At 45.6% G+C, this 10255-nt stretch overlaps 1 protein-coding gene across 1 annotated transcript; it reads right to left on the bottom strand.

Annotated features, from left to right (window-relative positions):
• Positions 1-1039: 1039 nt before the first annotated feature.
• On the bottom strand, positions 1040-9825 carry pomca (proopiomelanocortin a). The gene is made up of 2 exons (XM_078230508.1): positions 9694-9825; positions 1040-1861 (listed from the first exon to the last, which is right to left on the bottom strand). Exons 1-2 carry the CDS (start codon positions 9823-9825, stop codon positions 1040-1042), a joined length of 954 nt encoding a protein of 317 aa, XP_078086634.1.
• Positions 9826-10255: the final 430 nt, after the last annotated feature.

Here is a 10255-nt window from a genome sequence, read left to right as displayed (position 1 = left end):
AGGTCAATCAGCCCCTCAAGTCTGTTTTGCCGTTCAAAGAAATTCTTCAGAAATCATTGGATGGTGATTAGGAGCAGGAATATAGTTAGAGTAACTTGTTCCCCATGCCTATCTAAGCCCCCAAGGTTGAATAGAGCACTTGTCCTTTCTAGCTCACCCAGCAGAGACTAGGAACTGAACCATTATGGTTTCTCGTTGCATTACAGATTGGGTGGCTGCAGGTGGAATTTAATTGAAGGAGTGTTATTGGCCGTACTCCTGTGTAAATATACCACGCCACATCCTCTCATCCCAGATTATTCTCACACCTCAAGTTTTAGTTCGCTTAACTAAATATTGTCAGAATTTACTGATTATCAATGAACATTAACATTTGTGTCAGCACGAAAAGGAAACCCTTGCTATTCATACCTTTTAGAAAAACAGTAGTGTAAAATGATGAGAGATTCTATCTGTCGAATCCTCGGCAAGCTTGTGGTCAATGCCAGTGTCATTTCTTAAGCAGCTGGTTCTGGAGTTGTTGGGATACTTCTGATAAGATCGTAGGACTGAGCAATAAGGCTGGTGTGGGCACTGGGAGGGAGAGAATATTCTACTGCTACTTTATTGAAGTTAGAGGATTTGTGTAAGAATGCTGCAGAATATAACAGATAAGTTTTGTCTCTAATTACTAAAGTCAGTGACAGCACAATCGATTTTTCCACCAGAACTGTGAGCTATGTGGAAATAAGTAAGCACATACTCGCAGGAGATTGATGTAGCTTGCAAATAGAATGTATTTTTTCATCCTTCATTTACATATTGTACAGCTCAATAAATAGGAAAATATCTGTGCACAGCCCATGACTGGGTATTGTACTCATTGAAGCCTTTATGTACAATGTTAACTCCTTTATTGATTGCTAGATACAGTATGCATTGTACAGGTTCCATTTGAAAAAATCTTTTGCTTCAACAACAACTTCTTATCAATGCTATCATAGATCTATGGACTGCTCCTATCTGTCACAGCTAAGAATCTTCATTGAACGTGATCTATCTATTGATTTTGAATCTTCTTCTCATGACCATCCTTGATAATGACGTTCCTGAAGAGGGTCAGAAGTGGCTTTTGACCTCTCTCATCCCAAGTTTTCATGAAACCTCCGTAGCGTTTGTCTTTCAGTGGTACACTCCACCGAAAGTGGCCAAATTTGTAATCCTCCCCATCTTTCTTCACCTCCTCTTCAGGCAAGTCATTGTCCATGTTTTCTTGGAGCACATCTTCAATGTTTGGGAACTGCAATGATTGAATACGTATCCGGTCAGGGCCCAGGTGTTTTGGTCCCCTACCCCACCTGAAATGGGTCATTTTGTAAATCTTCCCATCTTTCTTCTTGGCATCTTCCAGCATCTCCTCTTCACCGACCTCAGATTGCTCGACTGGATAATCAAAATCTACAGAAGCTTCTCGCTTGAGTTCAGGTCCCAGATGTTCCATTGAATCATCATCAAAGCTGTTTGGGTACACCTTAATGGCCTTCCTCTTCTTGCCCATTGGCTTTCCCCATCGGAAATGTTCCATGGAGTAGGATCTCTTTTCATCTTCCCTTGGAAGCAGAGTTTCCATCTCCTCATTTTCCATCTGAGACGCTTGGGACTCTACAGCAGGGAGCTGGTTCAGGAATACCCTGACAGGTTCATCTTCTCGCTTGTTGCCTGAAAACCCAGTGTTGTTGCCTCTCTTTTTCCCAAATTTATTCCAGCGGAAATGACCCATGACATAATTCCTGATGCTCTCTGCAATTGGCTGCAGGTGATTGTTGCCAGGGTAGATTGGGGACTCAAGGGTCTTGTCCACTTTGCAAGTTTCAATACATTCCTTTTGAGAACAAGTGGAAGATGGATTGTTACTTTCATTTGATATATCTGTGCTGCACCTTGAGTTGATTGAATAACTTATCGTTAGTCAAAGTTTAAATTCAACCATAGGGCGACAGAAAAGAATTCAGCATTGCCATTATTCCTCTGTTTGTCGTCATGCCCAAAACTCTGGCTGATTTTACTGAGCAGAGATGTTATTTAGGTCAAACCTTCCCCCCTCCCCCCATCCCGCCCTGCCCCAGAGACACAAGACAGCAGAAAACCCAAAGAAGTATAAAAGCTGTACGGATGATATTAAAAAAGGAAATCGGCAAAAAGAGGACATGAACAAATATTATCAAGAAAAATCCAAGGAAAAAAGGTTTTTTATAAATATGTAAAGAGCAAGAGGATAATGTGAGTCTAGGGTCTAATATTGGGACCAACCAGTGTAAGGAGGCAAAGGATTTGGGAATGGTTCTTAATGAATACTCGTGTCCATTTTCACAGAAGGGAGGGACGACCAACCTGTTGCAGTTTGGGTCCCCGCACCTCAGAAGGCATATATATTATTGCCAGGAAGGGAGTGCAACAAAGGTTCACCAGACTAGTTCTGGGGATGGTGGGACTGTCTTATGAAGAGAGATTGGGGAAACTGGACCTGTGCTCTCTGGACTTTCGAAGAGGGGAAGGGTGAACAGCCAGCTGTCATGGTGCATATAGGCACCAACTACATAGGTAAAAAAAAGGGATGAGGTCCTACAAGCTGAATTTAGGGAGTTAGGAGTTAAACTAAAAAGGAGGACCTCAAAGGTAGTAATCTCAGGATTGCTACCAGTGCCACGTGTTAGTCAGAGTAGGAATGTCAGGATAGCTAAGACGAATACGTGGCTTGATGGATGGTGCAAGAGGGAGGGATTCAAATTCCTGGAACATTGGAACCAGTTCTGGGGGAGGTGGGACCAGTACAAATCGGACGGTCTGCACCTGGGCAGGACTGGAACCAATGTCCGATGGGGGAGCGTTTGCTCGTGCTGTTGGGGAGGGTTTAAACTCATGTGGCAGGGGGATGGGAACCGATGCAGGAGGTCAGAGGGAAGTAAAGTGGGGACAGAAACAAAGGGCAGTAAGGGGAAAAGTGGAAGGCAGAGAAATAACAAAAATCAAGAAGGGCCACAGTACAGAGACTGTGAAGAACTCAGTGAATGGGTCCAGTAAGGCTCAGAGAAATAAAACACAGGGAGAGTGTACAAAACATGACCGAACAGATAGTGTGAGAAAGCAGGGCAGAGAGCAAGGGAAAGTTAAAGTAAAGTTTATTTATTAGTCACATATAAGTCTTACATTAACACTGCAATGAAGTTATTCTGAAATTCCCCTAGCCACACAGTCCGGCGCCTGTTCGGGTCAATGCACCCGAACCAGCATGTCTTTCAGAATGTGGGAGGAAACCGGAGCACCCGGAGGAAACCCACGCAGACACGGGGAGAACGTGCAAACTCCGCACAGATAGTGACCCAATTCGGTAATCGAACAGCAGTGCTAACCACTGTGCTATCATGCCGCCCCTAGAAGTCCAGATTAAACTCCATTTATTTCAATGCAAGAGGCCTGACGGGCAAAGCAGATGAACTCAGGGCATGGGTACATGGGACTGGGATATTATAGTAATTACTGAAACATTGTTCCCAGGAGCAGGCTGAGGGTAAGAGAGTGGGTTTGCTGACTGTAATTAATTATTTATTTTTTTCAGTTAATTTTGGGTTTAAAATCGGAGGTTTTTTTCAAAACCGGAAGTCAGGCCAGGAGTGGCCAGGGGAAGTTTTTGGAGGGTTTAAAAGTGCACCAAAGTATACAGCGGGCAGCATCGTAGCAGGCAGCAGAGTGAGTGGGAAGTTGAGTGAGCTGTCAGGGCTTTGGCTCACAGGGCTTGGACGAGCAGGGGTGAGTTTTTGTTTCCTTACATTCTTATTAACTTTTCACTGTCTTACTTGACATAAAGTGTCCAGTATGAGTGTGAAACCAATGTGTTGTTCCCAGTGTAGGATGTGGGAGGTCCTGGAGGCATCTGGCCTCCCGGACATCCACATCTGTGAGGGGTGTGTCGAGCTGCGGTTCCTGAGAGACCGTGTTAGGGAGCTGGAACTACAACTCGAGGATCTTAGGCTGATGAGGGAGAATGAGGAGGTGATTGACAAGAGCTATCATCAGGTGGTCACACCAGGGCCACGGGAAGAGGCCAAGTGGGTGACGGCCAGGAAGGGTAAGGCTAGGGTGGTTGAGAGCACCCCGGTGGATTTGCCCCTGCACAACAAGTACTCCTGCTTGAGTACTGCTGGGGGGGACAGCCCGCCTGGGGGAAGCAGCAGTGGCCGTGTCTCCGCAGTGGAGTCCAGCCCTGTAACTCAGAGGGCTAAGGAAAAGAGGAGGAAGGCGGTATTAATCGGGGACTCGATGGTGAAGGGGACAAACAGGCGTTTCTGCGGAGGTAGGCGGGATTCTCGCATGGTGGTCTGCCTCCCTGGGGCCGGGATCCAGGATGTCGCTAGTCGCGTCCCGGAAATCCTGAGGTGGGAGGGAGAGGAGCCTGAGGTAGCGGTACATATTGGTACCGCTGATGTGGGTAGGAAGGGAGAAGGGGTCATGAAAAGGGAGTACAGGGAATTAGGGAGACAGCTGAGAAAGAGGAAAGCAAAGGTAGTAATCTCAGGATTACTGCCTGTGCCACGGGAAGGTGAGGGCAGGAATGGAGTGAGGTGGAGGATGAATGTGTGGCTGAGGGACTGGTGCAGGGGGCAGGGATTCAGGTTCCTGGACCATTGGGACCTCTTTAGGGGCAGGGGTGATCTGTATACAAAAAACGGGTGGAACTTGAATCACACGGGGACCAATATCCTGGCCGGTAGGTTGGCTAAGGCTACTGGGGAGAATTTAAACTAGATAGGTTGGGGGGAGGGGAGCTAGAAGAGTTGACTAGGATCAAGGAACTAATTGATGGGGGGGAGGATGCAGGGGTAAGGGGAATTACAAAATTAATGGTAGAGGAGAGGGTGCAAGTGAATGAAGGCGGTAATTTAGATAAGGGAGTAGAGGGAGACGGTGTTCGCGACTCATCAAAGCGGGTCCAGATAAAAGCTGGAATAAGGACACTTTGCCTGAATGCACGAAGCATTCGGAACAAGGTGAATGAGTTGATGGTGCAAATCAGCACAAGTGGGTACGATCTCGTGGCCATTACAGAAACGTGGCTGAAAGGTGACCAGGACTGGGAGATGAATATCCAGGGGTATCAGGCGTTTAGGAAGAATAGACAGGAAGGAAAAGGTGGTGGGGTCGCGCTATTAATAAGAGATAATATCAGGGTAGTACTGAGGGATGACATAGGCTCTGAGGAGCAAAACGTGGAATCGTTATGGGTAGAGATGAGGAATAGTAGAGGGAGAAAGACACTAGTAGGTGTGGTATATAGGCCCCCAAATAATAATGTTGAGGTAGGGAGGGCTATAAACAAGCAGATAAGGGATGCGTGTAAAAACGGAACGGCAATAATCATGGGGGACTTCAACATGCACATTGACTGGCAGACTCAAGTCGGTAAGGGTGGAATGGAGGAAGAGTTCTTAGAATGCTGTTGGGATAGTTTCCTTGAACAGCATGTTACGGAACCGACGAGGGAACGAGCTATTTTGGATCTGGTATTGTGTAACGAGGTAGGTAGAATTAAGGATCTTATTGTGAAGGACCCTCTTGGGTCTAGTGACCACAATATGGTCGAATTTCTGATTCAGATGGAAGAGGAGAAAGTTTGGTCTCAAACCAGTGTCCTCTGTTTGAACAGAGGGAAATATGATAGGATGAGGGATGAATTGGCTAAGGTAGACTGGGAGAGCAGGCTGGCAGGTAGGATAGCTGAGGAACAGTGGAGGATTTTTAAGGAGATCCTTTTCAGTTCTCAGCAAAAATATATTCCAGCAAAAAACAAGGATTGTAAGAAAAGGGAGAACCAGCCGTGGATAACGAAGGAAATAAAGGAGAGTATTAAAATAAAAACAGCTGCGTACAGAGTGGCCAAAAATAGTGGAGAAACAAGTGATTGGGAAAACTTTAAGAAACAACAAAGAGAGACTAAGAAAGCGATAAAGAAAGGAAGGATAGACTATGAAGCTAGGCTAGCAATTAATATAAAAAATGATAGTAAAAGTTTTTATAAATATATAAAAAGGAATAGAGTGGCTAGAGTGAATGTTGGACCCTTGGAGGACGAGAGGGGGGAGTTAATAGTGGGAAATGAGGATATGGCTGAGTCTTTAAATACGTTTTTTGTGTCGGTCTTCACGGTGGAGGACACAAATAGTTTGCCAAATATTAACGATAGAGGGTTGGCAGCAGGAGAAATACTTAATACAATTAATGTTACCAGAGAGGCAGTGCTGGGTAGACTAATGGGACTGAAGGTGGACAAGTCCCCGGGTCCGGATGGAATGCATCCCAGGGTATTGAAAGAAATGTCAGAGGTAATAGTGGATGCGTTAGTGATTATTTATCAAAACTCCTTGCATTCTGGGGTAGTGCCGGTTGATTGGAAAACGGCTAATGTTACGCCGCTGTTTAAAAAAGGAAGGAGACAAAAGGCGGGTAACTATAGGCCGGTCAGCTTAACGTCTGTAGTAGGGAAAATGCTGGAATCCATTATTAAAGAGGAGATAGCAGGGCATCTGGATAGAAATGGTTCGATCAATCAGACGCAGCATGGATTCATGAGGGAAAGTCGTGCTTGACGAACATGTTGGATTTTTATGAAGATGTGACTAGGGCGGTTGATGGAGGAGAACCGGTGGATGCGGTGTTTTTGGATTTCCAAAAGGCGTTTGATAAGGTGCCCCATAAAAGGCTGCTGAAGAATATTAGGGCACACGGAGTTGGGGGTAGTGTGTTAAAGTGGATTGGGGACTGGCTATCCGACAGGAAGCAAAGAGTCGGAATAAATGGGTGTTTTTCCGGTTGGAGGAAGGTAACTAGTGGCGTGCCGCAGGGATCGGTACTCGGGCCGCAACTGTTTACCATTTATATAGATGATCTGGAGGAGGGGACGGAGTGTAGGGTAACGAAGTTTGCAGACGACACAAAGATAAGTGGAAAAGTGAATCGTGTGGAGGACGGAGAAGATCTGCAGAGAGATTTGGACAGGCTGAGTGAGTGGGCAAGGATATGGCACATGGAGTATAACGTTGAGAAATGCGAGGTTATACACTTTGGAGGAAATAATAACAAATGGGATTACTATCTCAATGGAAACAAATTAAAACATGCTACCGTGCAAAGGGACCTGGGGGTCCTTGTGCATGAGACGCAAAAGCCCAGTCTGCAGGTACAACAGGTGATCAAGAAGGCAAATGGGATGTTGGCCTATATTGCGAGGGGGATAGAATATAAAAGCAGGGATGTCTTGATGCACCTGTACAGGGCATTGGTGAGGCCGCAGCTGGAATACTGTGTGCAGTATTGGTCCCCTTATATGAGGAAGGATATATTGGCATTGGAGGGAGTGCAGAGAAGGTTCACCAGGTTGATACCGGAGATGAGGGGTTTGGATTATGAGGAGAGGCTGAGGAGATTGGGTTTGTACTCGTTGGAGTTTAGAAGGATGAGGGGGGATCTTATGGAGACTTATAAGATAATGCGGGGGCTGGATAGGGTGGAGGCGGAGAGATTCTTTCCACTTAGTAAGGAAGTTAAAACTAGAGGACACAGCCTCAAAATAAAGGGGGGTCGGTTTAAGACAGAGTTGAGGAGGAACTTCTTCTCCCAGAGGGTGGTGAATCTCTGGAATTCTCTGCCCACTGAGGTGGTGGAGGCTACCTCGCTGAATATGTTTAAAGCGCGGATGGATGGATTCCTGATCGGTAAAGGAATTAAGGGTTATGGGGATCAGGCGGGTAAGTGGTACTGATCCACGTCAGATCAGCCATGATCTTATTGAATGGCGGGGCAGGCTCGAGGGGCTAGATGGCCTACTCCTGCTCCTATTTCTTATGTTCTTATGTTCTTATGGCTAAGGGAGGGACACGACTGGCAGCTCAATGTTCCAGCGTACAGATGCTATAGGAAAGATAGAACAGGAAGTAAGAGAGAAGCGGGAGTTGCGTTTTTAATTAGGGAAAGCATCACGGCCGTACTGAGAGGGGATGTATCCGAAGGTTCGGCCACTGAGGCTACATAGGTAGAACTGAGAAATAAGAAGGGGGAAATCACTTTGTTCGGGTTGTACTATAGACCCCCAAATAGTCGGCGGGAAATTGAAGAGCAAATATGTAAGGAGATTACAGATAGCTACAAGAAAAATAGGGTGGTAATAGTAGGGGATTTTAACTTTCCCAACATTGACTGGGACAGCCATGGGATTAGAGGGTTGGATGGGGAGAAATTTGTTGAGTGTATTCAGGAGGAATTTCTCATTCAGTATATGGATGGCCCGACTAGAGAGGGGGCAAAACTTGACCTCCTCTTGGGAAATAAGGAAGGGCAGGTGACAGAAGTGTTAGTGAGGGATCACTTTGGGACCAGTGACCATAATTCCTTTCGTTTTAAGATAGCTATGGAGAATGATAGGTCAGGCCCAAAAGTTAAAATTCTAAATTGGGGCAAGACTAATTTTGATGGTATCAGGCAGGAACTTTCAACAGTTAATTGGGGGAGTCTGTTGGCAGGCAAAGGCAGGTAAGTGGAAAGCTTTCAAAAGAGTGTTAATCAGGTTCAGGGTAAGCACATTCCTTTTAGACTGGTAGAAGTAAGGAACCCTGGACTTGCTGCCTGGAAGGGTGGCGTAAGCAGATTTTAGGGACATTTAAGAGAAACAAAGTTGCAGATTTCTCAGGAAAGAGCAGAGGAATGGGATTGGAGTTCTGTACAGAGAGCTGGCATTGATTTGATGAATCAAATAGTCTACTTCTGTGCAATAACAACTCTATAATTCTATGACTATGACACAGGAAACAAAAGCCTCAAAAGTGAGTGTGGGAAGCTTACATAATGGTGGAGTGAAGGGAATCAGGACAAGTCCTGATGCAGTCCTCATAACATTCACACAGTGATCAGGGGCACTGAGTCCAATTTTAATAATCTCAGCAACATTCCAGAGGAGGTTAACTCACTGAACACCTATCAGCAGTCAACCACAGTCCCAATGTCCCAATGTCCCACAGTCCCAATGTCCCAATGTCCCAAACAAAAAGGTTCCAAGGAGTGTTTTAAAGGAGGAGGGAGGTGGAGAGGTTTGGAGAGTTGAGCAACTGGGCAGTTGAATATGAAGGAAGCTGGGGATTCTTGAGAGGACAGAATTGAAGAAAAGCAAACTATACACGCTGTGCTGTCAGAGGTTACAAAAATAGGAGGGGACAATGTTGTGGAGTGTTTTGAACACAACGAGCATGCTAAATTCAAGGTGTTGACACAAGGACAGAGTGGAGGTCAGTAAATGCAAGGGGTGCTGGGTGAGTGGAGGGAGTGTACTGGCAATAACATTTTGGATGGGCTGAGGTTTATGGGCAATCAGCCAGGAAAACATTGGAATAATTGAGTGTCGATGATAGCAGTGAGCATGAGGTCTTCAGCATTGGATGGACAATGTTTCACAGGCAGAAGAAGGCAGCCTTTGTGAGGAAGAGGAAAGGGGATTTCTGTAGAATGCCGGGGGCGGGGGGACAATGTGGTTCAGCCTGAAACAATGCTTCAAACAATCAAATCAGTGGCTACTCAGCAGAGTTTGGGCTGGGACTGAAGGCAATGACTTCAATCTTTTCAATGATCATTACAGAGAGTAATGAGGAATATTTTGGTTGAATTGTGACTTACCATCAGTTTTGGAGTTGAAATCAGTTCCTTGCACTTGTTTTGGTCCCAACACTCCTCCAGCTGACAGGATGTCAGTGTCCACATCATACTTAACACCACCAAGAGACCTCTGCACATCGACAGCTGCATCATGGGCACCCCTCAGTACAGCAACTCCTACTAACAAAGTGAAGGGAAATGTAGACTTGATGAGGCAGATCCAGTGGATTTGGTTTATTTGGACTTTCAGAAGCCTTTTGTCCAAGTATCACAAAAGTGATTCACGTGTAAATTAGGGGGTAGTGTATTGAGGTGGATGGAAAACTGGTTGGCAGACAGGAAACAAAGAATAGGAATAAATGTTTTTCTTTCAAATTGGCAGGCAGTGACTAGTGGGGTGCCACAGGGATCGGTGCTGGGACCCCAGCTATTGACAATCTGTGTGAAGTTATACGAACTAAGGAATAGCATGATGGGAAAATTGGTACAATATAAGAAAGACTGACTCCGCATAACTTAAAACATGACTGACCTCCGTGTAAACCTGATAAAGCTGACTTCGCATAACTTATGACGTGAATGA

This window comes from Mustelus asterias, chromosome 15, assembly GCF_964213995.1.
Source record: "Mustelus asterias chromosome 15, sMusAst1.hap1.1, whole genome shotgun sequence".
Classification (NCBI taxonomy): domain Eukaryota; kingdom Metazoa; phylum Chordata; class Chondrichthyes; order Carcharhiniformes; family Triakidae; genus Mustelus; species Mustelus asterias.
The sequence above is the reverse complement of the archived record's forward strand: the minus strand, read 5'-3'. Positions and strand labels throughout refer to the sequence as shown.